The following is a 20992-nucleotide window of genomic DNA, read 5'->3' on the forward strand; positions in this document are numbered from 1 at the left end:
TCTTAGCATCATTCTGAACTCCTTTTAAGCATCCACTTGGATAGATACAGAAATGGTCTAAGAACTAGTGTCACCATAGTAAAAAACAGATTAAAGCAAAAACTGCACACTTCTAGTATTGTTATTTCCCCCTAGGTACACGGTAAACCACATCAATAAATAAAGCAACGAACTTTTGAGCAATATACGCTTACATAGTTACAAACATACATGTAGAAAAAAGGATACAGTAGTGCAAAAAATAAATTATTAAAACAGAAAGAAGTATGAACATTATTTTACACAATGCTCTATAAAACCTGAACCATTTGGAATGAGACCTCAAGTCAGTGAAATTATACAGCAAAATTATTAGTATCTTTGTTTTCACATTTCAACCACACAGTCATTGATCTATGAAAGAAAGAATATTAAAGCAAAACCACTTTAAACTTTTGGAAATTTTAATGTTAAAATCAAATTATGTTTTTCTGGGCTCTTAAACACCTCTGCTGTTCATGTAGTTATGCAGCATGTCAAGAAGCATCTTAAGACAGAAAGTTTCAAATAGGTCACATTCTTTTGGTCTTTCTACTCAATTTCTCTCTGTGATCAACAGCAGGCTGACGCCTCTGTTTGACACTCCCTTCTGTTAAGATATTATTGCAATTAGATATATTTACAAGACTCCCCCCAACGGCAGTGGGGAAGGTGGGAGCTCCTCTTCAGCAATCCACTCACTAGTTTTGGTTTTGGGATATGAAGGCCAGGACTCGTCGAATACCATTCAGTCTATCCTTTAAGGACCTCATTGCTAGGAAGGGGAGCTGAGCTCGGCCTTCCAAAGGAAGAACCGCTAACATCCACCAGCACCAGGCTGGGCCATTCGGGTTCATCTGCAACAGAGAAATACAATGGGGTCATTCTATACCCATCCAAGAACATCAGTCTGCAGAGTTGCAAATGCTCAAGGTAAAGACCCAGGTAGAACAACTCCGTGTGGCAGATTGCTAATTGTCCCTATATCTATTTTCCCCCTTATTTTAGCAGAGCATATAGCCACCCAGAAAAAAGACTGCATTTCTCAGCTTCCCTTGCAGCTAGGTGAGGCCATGAGACAAAGTTCTGGCTAATGAGATGTAAAGGGAAGTGATATGTGTAATCTCTTGGTCATGCTCTGGGAAAACAGCATATGTCCTCTGCCTTCCTCTTTCTCTCCCTTTCCCCTAGCTAGAACATGGATGTGGTGAGGATCAGCCTTCCTCAATCAAGAGGATGAGGGCAACATTCTAAGGATGGTAGAGTTTTGTGATGAAGGAGCCTGGGTCCCTGAATGCTCTTGTGGAACAGAGCTGCCCTAACTGTTCAGGACTTAGCCCCTCCATCTTGTTTCAGCTCCAGTCATTTTTGGTTCTTGTTAAAGCAAACCAACCAATATCCTAACAGATACACCATGCTTCCTAGCCAATGTGATTTTACAAGCTAGTATCTACTATGTAGTCTCTTCCACTTCTAATATTCTGTTGAGGTCCTTTGGACTGAGGCATTTAACATTCAGGCCTTCAATTCCCATGACCCCCTGACCTTTGCATGTCTTTTAAGTCCCCTCATTTCCTTGATGTGGCTGAAAGCAATAGTCCAGATATACCATGTCACTATACAGGGCCACAGCTCTCTTCTCCCCTGAAAACCAAAGGCTATGATTTACAGTACCAAAGAATCACAACCTCACTTTGCAAAAATTCCAATTAGAAAATATTCACATTAGAAATATATTCTGCCCCGGGGCTGGGAACAGTGGCTCATGCCTGTAATCCCAGCACTTTGGGAGGCCGGCGGGTGGATCACGAGGTCAGGAGATCGAGACCATCCTGGCTAACACAATGAAACCCCGTCTCTACTAAAAATACAAAAAATTAGCTGGGCGTGGTGGCGGATGCCTGTAGTCCCAGCTACTCGGGAGGTTGAGGCAGGAGAATGGCGTGAACCTGCGAGGTGGAGCTTGCAGTGAGTCGAGATGTGCCACTGCACTCCAGCCTCGGTGACAGAGTGAGACTCCATCTCAAAATAAATAAATAAATAAATAAATAAATAAATAAATAAATTCTGCCCCTAGATGACAGAGTGAGACTCCATCTCAAAATAAATAAATAAATAAATATATTCTGCCCCTAGATTTCCTTTTAATAAAGAGCTTTCTTATTCCACATAAATCCTTCCCCAAAATTCTGTTTGTAAGCAGCTTCCCTGGCACATATTTCAGACATTGGGAACTTATTTCCTTCTAAGCTTAAAACGAGCTTTCTGCCCACAACTTTCACAAGTTTGGTTTTAGGACTATAGAGAACCATTCTGGTAAAAGTGCCTACACCTGAAATTATTTGGCTCCAAATTGGTTCCTCTGATCATCACCACATCTCACTGCCTTCTTTGCTTCTTTGTGCCTCTAGCTTCATTTGCATTCTTTTTTGTCCCTCCCTGAAGCTGGCAACATGCTCTCCCTCCTATTATCAGTTCTGAATATTAGACTGATGTTCTGAACTTTCTTTCCAAGGATCACCAACAAAGATATTTAAGCTGGTATTAACACTTGTGGCAGTTTCTAAGAAACATCCTCCTGACAGAACATTCTTATTTGTGGGACCACTGGGGCTGCAGCATTGACTGGAGCAAAGTGGGATGGGTTTGGGTTTTGCTTTTTTGCTGGTGCTGCTGCTGCCAAAGCAACATAATAACAGAACTAAGAAGAAAGGAAGTGAAAGCCAAGATTTCAACTTTCTCTGTCATTAGCCTTTATGAATCACACTGTAGCATCTGTGTTTTCCCGTTACCATTGCTGATCTGTATCTTTTGCCTAAGGGAGAACGCTTCCCGGAAGGTGAAGGGGAACATTAAGCTTGATCGTGAGTTTGCTCAGAAGTATATGCTGCAGTCCTGACTCACCATGGCCCAGAGCCAGGAGCTGGGTCACAGGAAGCACTAACTGGCCTTTCTCCCTTGAAGACTCATGATGCCTTTGCATGGGTGTGGAAGGAGCCACTTTTGTGGTCTGAGGAAAGTAAGACGTTTCAGCTCGTTAGGGAACAGACTGGTGTCTTAGAACCTCAGAATGCAAGAGGAAGAGGGGGTTTTAGACCCCTCCTCATGTCAGAGATGGTACAAAAGTTGAGAAAGGGAAAGGGATCTTCCCAAGGTTATACTGCTAGAAAGGTAAGAAGGACCAGACTTTTGGTCAGAATATGCATATTTAGATATTTCTTTTGTGACAGAGTTGAGGATGAGCATTAAGTAAAGAATCAAGGAAGTTCTGGGAGTGTTGATGTAGGAGAGCCAGCTCGGAGCACAGGAAAAGATGGTGATGAGGAAGTATGTGGTTAGGATATCTCCAGCCTTATCCTAGAAAGAAAGTACTCCCTGATTTATACCAGGCAAGCAAAGCTTAGTGAAAACCATCTCCACTCTTCTAGAGAGCTTCTGATCTGCAATTTGATCTTGCAAATAGGCCTATCCCCCAGGAAGAACACTGATCAGTAGAACCTAACAAACTACTTTCTAGTATAACTCAACCAACAGTATTTAATGATGGGGTCAGTTTTCTCAGGAGCTGTTCAGCCCTGGTGAGGACAATAGCAAGGGTCTAGACTTGCAGGGCAAAGCATAGATAGACCGAGGCATGAAAAGTTTCTGTGGTCTTGAAGTTGTAATCTTATAAGGGTGGCTAGCCCTATCCCCTAGTTCCCAAAGCAATGAGGGAGAGGGTTATGAAGTTACCTGAAAGCAGTAGCTTTTGGTCTCAGCTCCCAGGATACCCTTCTCTTAAGTCCTGGCCTTTGCACGTATCTTGTCACCCTAACATTACCATGGTGTGAATCTGGACTCCCATGAAAGGTTCTTCTGTTGGTAATATCTATGTTCCTATTCTCTTATCTTACTTAGTTCTCAAAACCTTCCTTGAATCCAAGTTCTTACTGCTTTACTTTAGTTACCCCCAATTCTAACTTGGGATCTTTTTGGTCTTACTCATGACAATATGCAGCCAAACAACACCAAATTAAATCCATCTTCCTCTCTGCATTCAGTGTGCTGAATGGCAACCACATACCCATCTAATCACAAACACTAGGCACTCTCTTCTAGTGGGGCAACCCGTTTAAAGTAGACATTTTTCTATACCTGAGGATCAGCGTCTTTCTCCGGCATGGGACCAAAGTGACTGACTATCCGATTCTTTAGGGATGATTTGAGTGAATGAAACCACAATGACGCTTGCTGATAGACACAGTTATGTAATCCCATGAGCTCAGCACAATCCTCTCCCTGAACCTGAAAGTATCAAAGTGGAAGTGAAACATTCTATACCCTCTCCATCATTCCCGGAGTCACTTTTGACACCTGACTCGCTTTGAGCATCCATTCTGCCTTCCTATGGGAAGGCTCACCCATCCAGCTTTCTCCTGTACTTGATGTGAAATTCCCTTTAGTCAAGTGCTGGACAGTGTGTATATACTGTTGAGCATGGAGAAAGGAGAAGGGTTCAGCTGGTAGATTAGCTGAAATAGCAAAACATGCAGAAAACCAGAGATTCAAACCAGCCTGAGTGGAGGCATGTGGTTAAATCAGGTTATGCTAGTCCATGCCTTTGCCCTTTTCATTTTTATATCTGTTTTCACATTGCTAGCTGGAAAACACACAGGAGTATGTCAGTCTTAGCATGTAACTATCTTGGTCAAACACATTTACTCAGTCATCAGATATTTATTAATCTACCATGTAACAAATGTAAATATAAATGAACACAGGATTATTTACCTCTTCTTGCACCCATTAGCTCAGAAAACCAAGGATTAACTAGATGTGTCATCTTTCTGCCTTATGGGATGATGGATTATTGGGAAGGGCTCTTAGCCAGGTTACGTACTTTAAAATACAAATGCATGTGTGGATCTATAGTTGTCTCAAAAGAAAAAAGTTTAAAATACACATAAATCGATATATAAAATATATACATATAGACCCACCCCAGATCTATTCCTTGGTATCTTTGACAAAGACTTAACTCCCAAGCTGAATGAGCCCCAGAGTTGATCTAGGATAGCATTTCTTATGCATGAATGCAACTCAGTAGCTAAGCAGAGCCAGGACAATAGGTGCCCTCACTGCCATACTGCAATTGGATATCAATCCAGCAGCATTCAATGCTGCTGCAGCAATTTGGTGTGAAATCCCACGGCCCTCAAGGGTTCTGAGAAATCCTTTCGCAGCTATCTTTGTGTACCAAGTTAGGAGGATAGCCTGGCTTTGGGATTCTTGGCACTGGCCACCCTCACCTTTTGGTCTTCAATGTATTCAATGTCGGCTGTGTTGTAGCCATCCCGCTGGCTCTGATGGAGCACCCTGAAGCGCCTCTTTCCTATGCTGTCAACCACTGAGCGGCCATCGGCAAAGAATTGAACATTTCTGATCTCTAGGATGCAGCCATATTCTGCAAACCTGTTTATTGAGAATGGAGTCAAGAGAATAGATCCTTGATGAGTTCTGTTTCCCTGGCCTGGCACCCAGCCATTTCTGTAACCCCATGCTGTGGCTCAAGGGACTTCTGCCTATTTTCCTGTCCCTGGGTTACAGCTTCAGTTACACAACAGGCAGTGCCTGTGTGAAGAAAAAAAATCATAATGTGTTTGTGTAACTGCTACCATGTATTGAGCACATACTATGTACCGTGCCAGTGCTATGGTTTGAATGTTTGTCTCTACAACCCATTTTGAAATTTAATTGTTATTGTAGTATTATTAAGAGGTGGGACATTTAAGAGGTGATTAGGCCTCCACCCTCATGAATGCATTAATGCTGATATGGTGAAAGTAGAGTAGGGTTGTTATTAATACAAAAGGGCAAGTTTGACCCCCTTCTTTCTCTCTCTCTGTTGCCCTTCTGCTATGCCCTTCCACTATGTTATGATAAAGGAAGAAGGCCCTTGCCAGATGCCAGCACATTGATCTTGGACTTCCCAGCCTCCAGAACCATGAGAAATAAATTTCGATTGTTCATAAATTATTAGTCTGTGGCATTCTGTTACAGTAGCACAAAATGGACTAAGGAAGCCAGGAACTGTGCTCAGCGTTTTATGTACATTATTAACTCACTAATCTTCCCAGCAAACCCAACAAGGTAGGTACTATTATTGTACCCACTTTACAGATAAGGAAACTGGGATACAGAAAGGTTAAATAGCTTGCTCAAACTCAAACGTGCTCCAAGGCTGCAACTAGATAATGAACACACGCAGTTTGACTCCAAGGCCCACACTCTTAGAAGTTTTATAACATATACCACTTGTTTAAGCAAATATTAATTCTAGAGTTCTTTAAATAGACAGCCTTTCACGTGGTAAACTAACCACCAAAGGGACCCTGATCCTCACAAATGCTCATATTCTTCAGTTGGCTAACCTCATGAGCTAGACCTCCCCATCTCCTGGGAGTACCCCAAAGTAAAAGAGAAATCCCTCATTACACAACCTCTTTTTGCTCGCATGGCTCCTTACTTACCCTTTGACAGGATCTCCAAGGCACATGCCAAACTGTCTCGTGCCTGTCTCAATGCATCTACGAATCATCAGGCGGTAACAAGGCTCAAAGATGTGCAGGGGACAAGGAACGGTGGGATAGGCCATAGTACACACGAAAATAGGCACATTCTTATTAAGGCTGTCAGAAAGAGCAAATGACAGGGATCTCAAAGCAATCGGACAGAACAAAAATGTTGGTCAAATGTTAGCATGTGATACCCCTGGGGGAAGGCAAAGAGACACCAGTTTGTTTTTTGACGGTGTCACTTGCCAAAGATACATCAAGTTTTGATGGCTAACAGAAAAATATTGAAATGCAATTGATAGTGTGGGCTGAGTTCCATTATCCGATGCAGAGGTTAGCCTAAGGTCTAAGAAATTAAAATTGGCATTCTACACATTTTAATTTGGCTGAAAAAGTTCTCTAGCACCTTAATATTGTGGGTGACAGCTATAATTCATATTTTGTCTTTCTTTCTTTCATGCTCTCCACTCAAAACAATCTCTTCAGGTGTTTTTCAAGCTGCATGGGGAAGGCTGCTGATGATAGAAGTGGGCTCAGCTCTCCAGAAGGGTGGTGGGAAATTCTATGTAAGGTCCCTAGGGCATCTCAAATTTGCAAGGACCCCAAAGAATCTGCAAAGTAGGCACAGCTGAAAGGAGGAAGGACCAAGAGATAGGCAAGAGTAATCCAGCCCAGTGATGCTCAAATGCTTCTTTGCATCAGAATCATCAGGGGCTCTTAAATCAAGATGACTTGGACACCACATTACCAGAGATACTGATGTATTAGCTCTGGAATTGGAACCCAAGGGTCTGCCTTTCTTTTCCTTTCTTCTTCTCCTTTTTTTTATTTTTATTTTTTTAGCGGAATCTTACTTTGTCACCCAGGCTGGAGTGCAATGGTGCAATGTTGGCTCACGGCAACCTCTGCCTCCTGGGTTCAAGCAATTCTCTTGCCTCAGCCTCCCAAGTAGCTGGGATTACAGGTGCATGGCACCACGCCTGGCTAATTTTGTAATTTTATTAGAGACGGGGTTTCACCATATTGGCCAGGCTGGTATTGAACTCCTGACCTCAAGCAATCCACCCGCCTCTGCCTCCCAAAGTATTATGATTACAGGCATGAGCCACCATGCCCGGCCCTGCCTTTCAATAAGTACTCCCAGAGATTCACACACACAACCTGTTGGAGAACCAAAACAGAGCCAGCTCCTCTGGGATCCTTGTCTTCTTATTTGTCTAGTAAATTCAACACAGGAACACCTGAACCTAAACCTATCAAGAAATACAAGACCAACTGCCCAAATCTCAAAAGGATCAAGTTTAGGATTCATTTACATAGAAAGTCCTAATACATCTCAGTATTTGTTAATAAGACCTTAAATGAGATTTGAGATGAGGGCTCAGAGAGGCTCAATGCTAATTTATAGATCAGAAATAAAGATAAAGATCCCCTGAGTAGTTCCACTGTAAATTAGTGAGAAAAAAATGATTTCTAGTTTCTGAGAAAAACATTATTCAAAGTGAGGAGTGCATTCAAACAAGTCACTAGCAGAGTTTACGAATGTTCTCTACACAGTGGGCATGAAACCAGAACCATTTTTGCTGTCAGGAACCTTGCCTCTGGAATGCTGTTAGGATTCTACTGAGGATCGGGGGAGGGGAGGGCAGAAGCAAGAGAGGCAGAAATTAGTGATTGCCTCCTGCTTTTTCGGCGAAGGGAGCTGTTCTCACAGCTAGGCAGAGCGCTGAGAGCCTCACTGACGCCTCTGACCCTCCCCTTCACCTCTCACATTACCTGTGCACGGCAGAGAAAGCACTTAACAAGTATTAGCATTATTACCATTAATTAAGGGCTTACTATGCACAAGGTCATTTGATTTTCATAAGAAGTTCATGAGGTGGCCAGGCATGGTGGCTCACGCCTGTAATCCCAGCACTTTGGGAGGTCCAAGTGGGAGGATCACTTGAGGTCAGGAGTTCAAGACCAGCCTGTCCAACGTGGTGAAGCCCTGTCTCCATTAAAAAATACAAAAATTAGTTGGGCATGGTGGTGCATGCCTGTAATCTCAGCTACTTGGGTGGCTGAGGCAGGAGAATCGCTTGAACCCAGAAGGCGGAGGTTGCAGTGAGCCAAGATCACACCATTGCACTCCAGCCTGGGTGACAGAGTGAGGCTCAATCTCAAAAAATAAGTCCATGAAGTAAGAACTCAAATTATTAAATTATTCTCAAGCTACAGATAAGGCAACTAAGGCCCAGAAAGGTTAAGTGACCTGCCTAGGGTTGTGAAGTAGACTCACTTTGAGGTAGAACTGGGTCTTAAGCCCGGTTCTGGTTGACACCAAAGTTCTTAACTTCATAGCAACTCCTTATGTATCTGAAAACAATCTTTTGGCTATTTCGTTAAGTTCCCCTGATTAAGCTACTCCAATTTACTCTCTCCAACAAATACCCTGTTACTGGGGGCAGGGTGTACCCTCATCACTGGGTTTCACTTATGCTTCTTCAGTGGTATGCTGATATGTTTAACAACTGGCTCTCTGGGTGCAGGGGAAGCCCCGGTTTGTAGCACTTGCCAATTTCCATGGTGTAAATACTCTCACCGTAGCCAATTTCAAGCAGCTGGCAGGACATCACTAAGTCGGAAGCTGGGAAGTAATGTGTACATTCAGCTCTCATGAGCTGGTATGAGGGAAACAAAACAGAAATATGCATATACATACTTAGAAAGTTCTTCCATTTCCTCTTCGTAAAGCTTCCTTCGTTCCTCCAGTTCTTCTGGAAGGAATTTAGCTATGAGCTCCTCCATTATTACATTTTTGCTGTATTTTCTTGATGCCAAGCACTATATGGGAGGAGGCAATTAGATAATATGCAATTAGGTAATATGCAGTCATCAGCAAAACACTTCTGATGTAATCACTGGACAAGTCACATGACCCACATATTGGAGTAGTCTGGACTCACAAATCAGCAGATGATACCATCATAATATATGTATTTTCTGGATGTTAGTTTCATTGAAAAAACCACACATGCAATTGATTATCTTTATAATTAGAAAAAAAAATATTTTAACAAGGGGGTAAAACCTGCATTGAAGTTTTAAAACTCTCACAATTTTCCTGAAATCCTGAAATCAAGATCATGTTCTTGTCCAAAAAGTGGGGCGGGGGGAATCCTTCCCTTTCCATTTTCTGTTGATCGTGTTTACAAGCTCACAGAAATGGTCTCCATCTGGCATATGCTCAAAGTTAGTGGCCAAAAGGTTCAGGGAACTAAAAAGTATTTTTCAATCACTGATCCTTTCCTGCCCTGTCCCACTCCCAGCCTAACCCAATGCTTGAGCTTCTGGATATTGCCAAATCTACCTATTTTTTCTCTTTTAATTTTAGTTTTAAAAAACACAAACAACTAAATATTGATTTGTCTATTTGCCTTTCTAATATACCATCTAGGTATCACTGAGATTAAAAGTCATGATTTCAAGAACTGGACTCAGGCTCAATTGTCACTGTTACTCTTCTCCCAAACACCCCTGACTGATGCACACCCAGGGATGTTTAAGTAGTGGGTATTTAACGGTGTGAACCAAACAACTGATGTTAAAACATCTGCGGATAATTGCTTGCTATGGAAACTACCCCTACAGTCCCAGCAAGGAGAGCGCCTGAGTATAAAACTGTTGGCTTCAAACGATTTTGTTCCTTTCTCAGTATGGGCTGTCTCTCTATTCTGCAGTGAACATGATTGGAATATTTAATCCTATGTAAAATGGTGCAAGTGTGACCCTATGTGAATACACAGAGATAGATGAAAATATCTTCTAGACCCCAAGTCCTGAACCGTATAGCATCTGTCTCCAGGATGCCTTATCTGCCACTGTCACTGCCATTGCCTGGCTATGGGAAAATCAGCTGCACTTCCCAGTCCCAGTTTTGGGGGATAAGCAGTGATTGAGGAGGTAGTTGGTCCAAAAAGTAGGTGACTCCTCTGCTGATGCTAAAACAAAAAGCCAGAAAAGGCACATACTAAAATGTTAACTAACAGTGGTTTTCTCTAGGTACTGAGCATATGGGTAGATTTTTCTTCTTTCCACTTAATCTGAATTTTCCAGTGTTCCAACAACACAGATGTACTATTTAAGTATAAGGATTATGGACTTCTCACCTACAATCAGGCCTGCAAATTCTACAACTTTATCTAGGGAAAGGTATGACAATGGCCCTCCTCCCAATCCCAACACATACCCTAAGGGCTACCAGTGATGATTATTTCACTCCATTCCGTTAATTTAAATACTGGGGTGATGGTAAAGCTCAACATGTGACTTCTCTTGACCTGTAGTCACCTAGAGATAGCCTTGCATCTCCAACCTCTCCTCAGGAATGACAGGGGTCAAGGAATATTAACACCAATCGTAAAATGTGACACATAAATCCCTGAGGGAGGGAAAACAAGATGGATTCTCAGGTCTTCTTTTTCTATAGGAAATTCCTTCAGGTTCACTTGAAAAACAAAGGTGGGAGTCTGTGTGATTAGTTTTAGAGAACCTGGAAGTCCTAGAGGGCTGCTGTCGGCTAAATTGGCTTACTGCAAAAGCTCTAGGGCTTCCAGGTACAGTGGCTCCTGAGGGGTTGGACAAGGATCACTCTGAAGTTCTGTGAGGTTCTCCTGGGGCCTTTGGAGCTGTTATCTTCAAGCCACAGAATAAACATTGATGATAAGGGAACATCAGGGCTTACCTAGTCCAATCCTAGAGGGGACAAAAGATTTACTCAAGATCACAGTATATCAGGTGCCATGATGAGATCAGAACCAGGATCCAAGTTTATCATCTATTTAACACTTTTGTTTCCAACACAAATTGATTTCCCTACTTACATCGCATAAAAAACTGCAGGTTGCCTCATTTTCCTGAAGAACTTTATGGAGATGGGAATAGTGGCTATAAGACAGGAGAAATAGGCTGGGCGCGGTGGCTCATGCCTGTAATCCCAGCACTTTGGGAGACTGAGATGGGTGGATCACCTGAGGTCAGGAGCTCGAGACCAGCCTGACCAATATTGTGAAACCCCATTTCTACTAAAAATACAAAACTTAGGCCAGGCGCGGTGGCTCACGCCTGTAATCCCAGTACTTTGGGAGGCCAAGGCAGGCGGATCACGGGGTCAGGAGATCGAGACCAACCTGGCTAAGACGGTGAAACCCCATCTCTACTAAAAATACAAAACATTAGCCGGGCGTGGTGGCGGGCGCCTGTAGTCCCAGTTACTCGGGAGGCTGAGGCAGGAGAATGGTGTGAACCCGGGAGGGAGAGTTTGCAGTGAGCGGAGATCATGCCACTGCACTCCAGCCTGGGTGACAGAGCAAGACTCTGTTTCAAGAAAAAAAAAAAATTAGCTGAGCGTGGTGGCATGCGCCTGTAATCCCAGCTCCTTGGGAGGCTGAGGCAGGAGAATTGCTGGAACCCAGGAGGTGGAGGTTGCAGTGACCCAAGATCGCGCCACTGCACTCCAGCCTGGGTGACAGAGTGGAGATTCCGTCTAAAAAAAAAAAAAGACAGGAGAAATAGATGGTTTGAGGGAGTAATGTGCCCTACCACAGTGCAGTGGCTTGGGGTCCAGTTGAACACTGTCTTAGTGCCCAATTCCAAATAAGCTAAACCAAACAAGAAAGAAATACTGATTTAAACCAAACAAAGAAATATTGATTTACCTGTGAAAGACCGTCTTTGCATAATGGACACTTGGCGTTGTGATCTAGGCATCTTTCTAGGCATTTTAAGCAAAAAGTATGCCCACAAGGTGTTGTGACTGGCTCATAGAATAATCTGAAATTTAGGAATCAAAATGGAAGAAAACTTCAATAAGACCAAAAATAAAAGAGCAACTCAAAGCTAAGGTTTTAAAGCATTATTTAGACTATTTTAGGGTGGGGGAGGAGTTCTTTTTTAAAAGTCGCTATTGTTGCACTTCAGATAAACATTTGCCTTTCATTTTTGAGCTGGATTAGAATACATTTATTAAAGTTTAGGACATAGCTAGATCATTTTGTGACATCAATTCTAGTCTATCTCTTCTGGGGAATTCAGATTTTTTGCCCTGTCTGGTCCAAGAAAAATAGAGATTAATGCACAGAGTGTCTGGATAAATTCTATTCTGAAAATATTAGCCAACCTGTTCACCTGAGTATATGTAAACACACACAGACACACAGACACGCAGACACACATACTCTCTCCCTTACACATTTACCCACTTAAGCACTTTACATCATATTACCATGGAAAAAAACTTTGTTTGCTAACCTTGATTCCTCTTTTCGTCTAAGCAATGTTAATGCCTGAAGGATATCAAAACTGTACCTCTAACAAACATAACTGCCTTTTATATAGATAATTTTCATAGGGAGAGAATAGTATTGTTAGTGTGCTTACTGATATAGACCAGATATGGATCTATATTGATGCATATACACATATACATACATTTACATGTGTACATACATATGTATACATACATATACTTCAATTTGGTACTATTTTAATTGCTTGGGGAGAGCAGGATATTTTCTTTTCTTTTCTTTTCTTTTTTTTTGAGACGGAGTCTTGCTCTGTCGCCCAGGCTGGAGTGCAGTGGCCGGATCTCAGCTCACTGCAAGCTCCGCCTCCCGGGTTTATGCCATTCTCCTGCCTCAGCCTCCCGAGTAGCTGGGACTACAGGCGCCCGCCACCTCGCCCGGCTAGTTTTTTGTATTCTTTAGTAGAGACGGGGTTTCACCGTGTTAGCCAGGATGGTCTCGATCTCCTGACGTTGTGATTCGCCCGTCTTGGCCTCCCAAAGTGCTGGGATTACAGGCTTGAGCCACCGCGCCCGGCCGAGCAGGATATTTTCAAAGCAACGTGGGAATCCTTTGATAAAGCTGTTCTGTACCTTCAGAAATTCATGGATTTGCTTTGCTTAAAAAAAGGCTCACCTGCAGCGAGATCAGTGAGTGAGGGTAGCTGAAGATGACCGTTGAGGAGTGGGGCTTGCATTCACCAAGAGGAGGGGCACAGGAAGAATGGAAAGACCCCTCCCTGCCTGACCAGCCTATTTTCACCTCACAAGAGTGTTCAGTGGAGAGTCAGAGGCTGCCAGCTGTACGGCTCCCTCGTGTGGCCAGGAGGTGCACCAACAGCCTGGCCAGCACTGCCAGGCTGAGTAGAAGAATCAACATGCCAGCTGAAAAGTACTTGTGAAGAAATTGAACCCACTAACTAGAATGAACCTGAGGTCCAGAAGGGTTGAAGTTACTTGTCTAAGTGTGCACAGCCAACTGCTGACAGATGAAAGTCTATCCAACTTCCACTTCCAGTCATGTGCCTTTTCTATTACAAGGATAATTCTCAATCATTGCTGTGCATCAGAATCACCTGGACAGCTTTATCTTTAAACTGCTTTATTGATGCAAAATTGATATATAATGGAACAGACTTAAAGTGTACAATCTGATAAGTTCTGACATATGTACACACTTATGAAACCATCGCCATGATCAAGATAGGAAACATATCCATCACTCCCAAATGTTTCCTCTCGCCCCTTTGTAAGCCCTCCTTCCTGCCTCCCCAAATCACCTGGGGAGCTTATGGAAACTCTAGATGCCCACTATAGCATCTACAGAGATTCAGATCAGTAGACCCAGTGTACAGGACAAGCATCAAGCCTTTTTTTAAAGCCTCCCGGTGATTTTAATGTACAGCCAAGGTTGAGGATCACTGTGTTACACAAATCGCATTAATCTCTGCATAGGCAAACTGCCTGTATTGGTTTTCAAATATCAGTTACGTGTGGAGCAAAAAAAATATATACATATATATATCGTGAAGCTCCACTGGCTAAAGTTCCAGATTCAGCAGGTCAAGAGGACCAGAAGAAATGGGATATTTTTAACAAGCCAATGGAGGTCTGGAGTAGGAGAGAGACTTTTCATATATTCATCTTTTTGGTACTTTTTGGATTTTTTGATTCTGTTTAAAAAGTAGTTAATTTGTTTAACAAATTAATTAAAATTAATAAATTTTAGTTATCCAATTGGCCAAAAAGCAAAGTTATTTTTTTAAAAAACTATTTACTATGGAGGTCTCAGTGTACTAAGGCAAGAACAAAATATGAGAACTGGAAAGGAAAAAATCAAATCTGTCATTATTCACAAATGATATGGTGAACTTAGAAAAATCTAAAAGAATCTACGAATGATTATTAGAATAAGAATAGAATTAACAAAGCTACTAGATAAATACACGCACACACACAATTATAGTTCTATATACCAGCAATAAACATTAGAAATGTTATCATCTTAAAGATAACATTTACAACTGCTTTTAAAAATCAAGTGTCCAGGAAGACATCTAACAACAGTTATAGGAGACCTCTTTTGGAAAAAGCTACAAACACCTCATTGAAAGAAAGTAAACAACTAAGTCCCAATAAAAAACCTCAATGGGTTATTTCATTTGTTTATTTTTGTAGAACTTGACAAGTTGATTTCTAAACTTTATAAGGAAAAGCAAAGGGCCAAGATACATCTGAAGAGCAATGATGTGGGAGGACTCACTCTACCAGGTAACAGAACATATAAAGCTCTAGTGATTAAAACAGTATATGACTAGCACAAGGACAAATAGACTCAGGGAATAGAATAGGAAGCCCAGAAACAGATCCAGATGTGGATTCTTGATTTATGACATATGTGCCACTTCAAAGCAGATGGGGGAAAGATTTTCAATACATAAATAGCCTTCTCAATAAATGGTATTAAGAGAGTTGGCTATCTATAGGGGGAAATGAAATTGGATCATCTCTCATATCATTCGCAAAAACCAATTCCATGTGGGCTGTAAAAATAAATGTGAAAAGCAAAACAATAAAACATTCAGAAGATGAAATAGCCAGGCACAGTGGCTGGCACCTCTAATCCCAGCTACTTGTTGGGGGGTGCTGAGGCAAGAGGATCACCTGAGACCAGGAGTTTGACACCCCATGTCTTAAATAAATTAATTAGCCAAATAAAATAAAATAAAGATAAAACAGGAGAATATCTTTATGACCCGAAGGTAAAAAAATGAATTATGACACAAACCCTGCCTATAAATGAAAAGATGGATAATTTTGACTGTATTAAAATGAAGAGCTTTTGGCTGGGTGCAGTGGCTCACACTTGTAATCCCAGTGCTGTGAGGCCGAGGTGGGCGGAGTTCAAGACCAGCCTGGCCAACATGGCAAAACCCCGTAAAAATTAACAGACTGTGGTGGCGCGTGCCTGTGATCCTAGCTACTGGGGAGGCTGAGATAGGAGAATCGCTTGAACCCAGGAGGTGGAGGTTGCAGTGAGCCGAGATTGCACCACTGCACTCCAGCCTGGGCGACAGAGTGAGACTCCATCTCAAAATAAAAAAGAAGAGGAAGCGCTTTTAAGTTCATCAAAAATGTCATTAAGAGGGCAAAAAGGCAAGCCAGAGTAGGAGAAAGTATCTGCAACACATAACGACTAGCAAAGAACTTGTATGTAGAGCATACATAGAGCCCCTAGAAGTCAGTAAGAAAAAGAGAAGGAAGCCAACAGAAAATGAACAAACACTTATATGCACCAGCAGATGTAAACAATGTTTATAGCAATGTTGCCCATGATATCCCCTAACTAGATGCAACCCAAACATCCATCCATAAGAGAACTGGTGGATTCATACAATGGAATATTATACAATAATGAAAATGAACAAACTTCACCTACATGCAATAACATGGAAAAATCCTAATACTGAGTAAAACAAGCCAGATTGAAAGAATAAATTCTGGGTAATTCAGTTTATGTAAAGCTTTTACGTAGGCAAAACTAGATTGCATCACCTAGATATGCATATACGGGTAGTAAAGCTATAAAGAGAAACAAGATAAAAGTCAAGATAGTGGTTGGGGTAGGAAGGATACCTACCTCCCTACAGGTATCCTCTATGATTGGGAAGAGGCATATGGGCAGCTTCTTGGGTCCTGGCAATGTTTTACTTCTTGAACTGAGAGGGGTTACACAAATATCTTCTCTACAATATTTTGTTAAGAGAACATATTTATATTTTATGCACTTTTCCACTGTGTGTATTTCACAATTTAAAATGTTTTTCAAAAGCGTGATTTGAAACCACTGCTGTGATCTAATTACCAGAGCAGCCAAACCAAAATATCTCATTTCCTTGGTAAGTTAGTCCTGTGAATCTGAATGTCTTATATTATTCGATGGTACTAATGATGAAGATAATTGATGAATCTGTATCTACAACTAATATGCAAAACTGTTTTTCCTGAGAATTTTGCAATTGGGCCTATTGTTCATTTAAGAGTGTAACCTAATGCAATCTATCTAAAATAACAAAGTTATAGCTGGCTAATTAATTGCAATAAATACTGACATTTAGTGAGCAGATGAATAAAACACACACAAAAGGACACAGCAATCTCTTAGCAAAAGCTGTGATTAAAATGCCCCTGACTGAGTAGTAGCAAACACAAATGTGGCCACAGATGCTGCATAATTATTGCTTTGAAATAGTTCAAGGTTCAGATGCTTAGAATACATTACACTTTTCAATACTCAATTCATTTCTATATTTAGGGCTACTCTGCTTCTCTGCACGGCCTGAGTAAAGTGACTGGAACAGATGGAATGTATTTCTCTGGCTATATTTCTTGGTGTGTCAATACTTAACTTTGTATATTAAGAGGTGGTAATTATGATTAGCTTCATTATACTATTGAGAAAATTTAAACCCAGACAGGTTAAAATAACTTGCCTAAGATCACACAGCCAGCTGGTAAGTAGCAGGGCTTTGGGATCTGAGGTCAGATCTGACTCCCAAGCCCATTCTTCTTCTTCACTCTATGATGTGACAGCAATTATGTGCATGTATTTCTGCATCCAAATAGATATCATCCATCTACATGTAGATACACACACTCATATGCACACTTTTCTCCCTCCCTGTCTCCTCTCTCCCTCCTTCTGAGAGAGAGAGAGACAGACAGAGAGAGAACTTGACTAGAATCCTTTTTATTTACCACTTTAGGTAACAATTTCAGAAAACGCGTCCAAGAGGTATTTATAAATCAGAGCAGGGCCAGATTTTCACACAAAAAACATTTTACATTGTTACAGTGATGGAGTAAACAATAGCAATCATAAATGCTTTCAGTTTGATGTCAGCCCGGATCAAATGTTTGGCTTGTCTGGAAATAGCTATCTTTTCCCACCAGTTACATCCTTGTATTGTGTTCTTCTGCTATCAAATGAGAGCAAAGAGGAAAGGAGGAGGAAAGGAGGGAGGGGAGAAGGAGAGGGAGAAACAGGGAGAGAGGGAGGGAAGGGAGGAAGATGTGTGTGACAGAGAGAGAGACAGAGCGATTGAATGAGAGTGAACTGACAGGATCCTTAACACCCAGCTACTTGAGTAGCTAAAACTAGGTTAAATATAAAGCTTCTTGTGAGAATTGACAAAGAGGTCACTAGGCCATTAGATAACTGGTTCAAATATCAAACATTCTTACTGCATATCTCAAAATGTTCTTGTCACCCCAAAAGTTCTGCTCCACAGCAGCCCCAGAGGTGGCCCCCAACGGCTAAGGTATCCACACGAGGCAAATATCAAAGGAGCACTTGCAACCACTAACGACTGAGGGGCAGAGTTCTGAAGGGTTGAAGTTAGGGGGCAACTTCCCTCAACAGAGCTCTCCCAGTTCAGCAAGGGAGACTTGGAGATTGGAATGGTCCTCACTTACACACCTCTGATTATTGTTCCACTCACTCTTTCCACCCTTTTCCCCGTGGAACTTACAACCTGCTCCTCCTAATTTTCTCTCTAGAATCTGTGTATACAAATTCACACTCTAACTTGTTTTTCTACAAATGCAGCTCCACGAAACTGGATTTCATACTAAAATCTTGCACAAATAGTACAAATGTCTAATTTCATGACCCCTACAGATTGTTTCAGACTATCTTTACTCCCAGACACTCTCCCACAAGGACACATGAGGGTAATAAGAGAACCAATCATATTCTTAACAACAAGAAAGAGAAGAACAATACTGGAGAGGTGGAATCAAAAGCTTTTTCAATGCTATCATAATTCAAGCTGAAGCATGTGTATGAAATAGCCTCTGCCAACATCCGATGTCTAACTTATAGACAAACACTGTTGGAAAGGGAACTCCATCTGTCTAACTTACAGACAAACCCTGTTGGAAAGGGAACTACATGCTTCTGACTGATGGCTGCAGTTTTCAGAACCTCAAGATCCAAAGTTCTTTCTAGATTTAGTAGGTTTCTTATCACCATCAAGCAGTAAGAGGCCAGCTATAACTTAGCAGCTTATGCAATGGCTACTCCAGGCACAGAGGGTTTTTGTTTTGTTTTGCTTTGTTTTGTTTTGAAGTCTCACTAGAATGGAGGGGCAGGATAAGAGAAATCGTGGCTTTTAAATTTCGAGTGAGCCAACTAGAAGGGGGTCTTCTCCTCTTAGTGTTTATTTCTTGGACCAAATTGGGAGACCTCCTTCAAAGCCCCCTGCTGAGTTCAAGGACAAACAAGATGAAAGGGAGAAAGTAGAGGAACAAAAGAACTTACACCTCAGGATTCTTAGTTTTCAGAGAAAACACAAACAGGATGAGTCTGTATGTTTGATTTCTTGTCCCCTGGATGTTGCGGGGAGTGTTAAGAAGGAGACGCACAACAAAGACCTGGTCTCTGAGCAGGCTAAGTCAAGTCTACTCCACAGCTCACATCATGGGCTTAGAGTCACAACGGTATTACCTACAGGAGCCCATTGCTCTGCCTGGAAGCAGGATTTCTCTATCTTCTACCTTGGCTTTGCCAGAACCCACCTGCCATTCTATCGTGAGGGGGTGAGGGAAGTAGTGAAAGGAACCTGCTCATTTAGCCCCTCCCACCCTAGCCCACTCCACCCACATCAACTCCTGACATCATGTGAGGCTTGCTTTGAGTGCTTCAATATTCCACCTGCTGAGCTGTTTGTTATCAGGTCTGCCAAAGCTTATGAGCAAATCTGGCATCCAAAATTTTTTTTAAGAGAAAGAAGGTCCACATTTCAGGTAATGGCTGTGTTACTCATTTTTAGTCATCCGACAACAGTCATTCAGAATACAAATGCAGGTGATCAATATGAGAAGCATATGTGCCCATTAAAGGGCGAGGAAATATCTGAGCAGTTTCTGCTGGCTGGATCCCACCATGTAGTGTATGAAAATACTTATTTAGGGCCAGGCACAGTGGCTCACGCCTGTAATCCCAGCACTTTGGAAGGCCAGGGTGGGTGGATCACCTGAGTTAGGAGTTCAGGACCAGCCTGACCAACATGGTGAAACCTTATCTCTACTAAAAATACAAAAATTTGCTAGGCAGCAGGCTGAATTGCCTGAACCGGGAGGTGGAGGACGCAGTGAGATGAAATCACGCCACTGCACTCCAGCCCGGGTGACAAAGTGAGACACTGTCTCAAAACCAAAATTAATTTAACTTAATATTTAAAAATTAAATGAAAAGACTTTTTGTTATATTTTCTCTTGGGTCAATCATCTTAATTTCTTATTTTATTTTATTTTTCCTAAGTTAACATTTACTGAGTATCTATTATACGCCAGACACTATTCCAGGTGTTAAATAGATTTTTCTCAATTAATCATGACAACCGCATGGAGTAGGTACACTGTTCTCTATTTTACTGACAAGAAAACAGTAGCAGAGAATGTCACTTGCTCCATCCAGGTAAACAGCCAGTAAATGACAGCACCAGGGAGCCCCTCCTCTAAGCTACTAAGTCACAGCTGTGAAATCAAAGACATGTAAGCAATTTAAAAAAAAATTGTATATGGTTACACACACCATAATCATAGCCTCTTTTTTGGGAGGTGGGGAAGCATGTGGATAATCTGCCTCTCCAGAGATCTGAGGAAGTAGAGATAATGTGGCACTGGTTGGTAGGGAGATACTTGGCTAAGTATCTCAGGCCCACCACTAATATTCATGGCACAACACAAAACAAAAGCTAGTCAGGCCCACCACTTGGCTTCCCAAGAATAGATCTGTGGGAGTGACAGTAGTCCTTGAACTTGAGTTCTTGACGGTGTAACTGAGATTAGTGCTGGGGTCCAAAATTTAAATTATCTCTAGGGGCTAGGAATGTAATGCAATTGTGACACCAGGTTGGAATAAGGCATTTGGGCGGCGGGGAGCATGGTCAACTGGAGAGTACACGTCCTGTCTCAAGACATTCACGTTTAAGAAAAACAACCCCCAGGAGGGTCAAACAAAAGACATATTCAGACCAGGTGCAGTGGCCTGTAATCCCAGGACTTTGGGAGGCCCAGGCAGGCAGATCACTTG

The 20992-nt window shown here is 41.9% G+C and overlaps 1 protein-coding gene across 3 annotated transcripts in view; it reads right to left on the minus strand.

Annotated features, from left to right (window-relative positions):
- Positions 1–425: 425 nt before the first annotated feature.
- LONRF3 (LON peptidase N-terminal domain and ring finger 3) overlaps positions 426–20992 on the minus strand; it is a 38420-nt gene continuing 17853 nt past the window's right edge. For all 3 annotated transcript variants that reach the window (XM_023198704.1, XM_023198702.1, XM_023198703.2), the window contains 6 exons: positions 12272–12386; positions 9277–9398; positions 6528–6686; positions 5307–5469; positions 4153–4302; positions 426–875 (listed from right to left, as the gene is read on the minus strand). In XM_023198704.1, coding sequence (XP_023054472.1) covers positions 720–875; positions 4153–4302; positions 5307–5469; positions 6528–6686; positions 9277–9398; positions 12272–12386 — 865 coding nt within the window. In that variant the 3' untranslated portion in view covers positions 426–719. The remainder of the gene's footprint in view (positions 876–4152; positions 4303–5306; positions 5470–6527; positions 6687–9276; positions 9399–12271; positions 12387–20992) is intronic.

This window comes from Piliocolobus tephrosceles, chromosome 12, assembly GCF_002776525.5.
Source record: "Piliocolobus tephrosceles isolate RC106 chromosome 12, ASM277652v3, whole genome shotgun sequence".
NCBI classification, from domain to species: Eukaryota; Metazoa; Chordata; class Mammalia; order Primates; family Cercopithecidae; genus Piliocolobus; species Piliocolobus tephrosceles.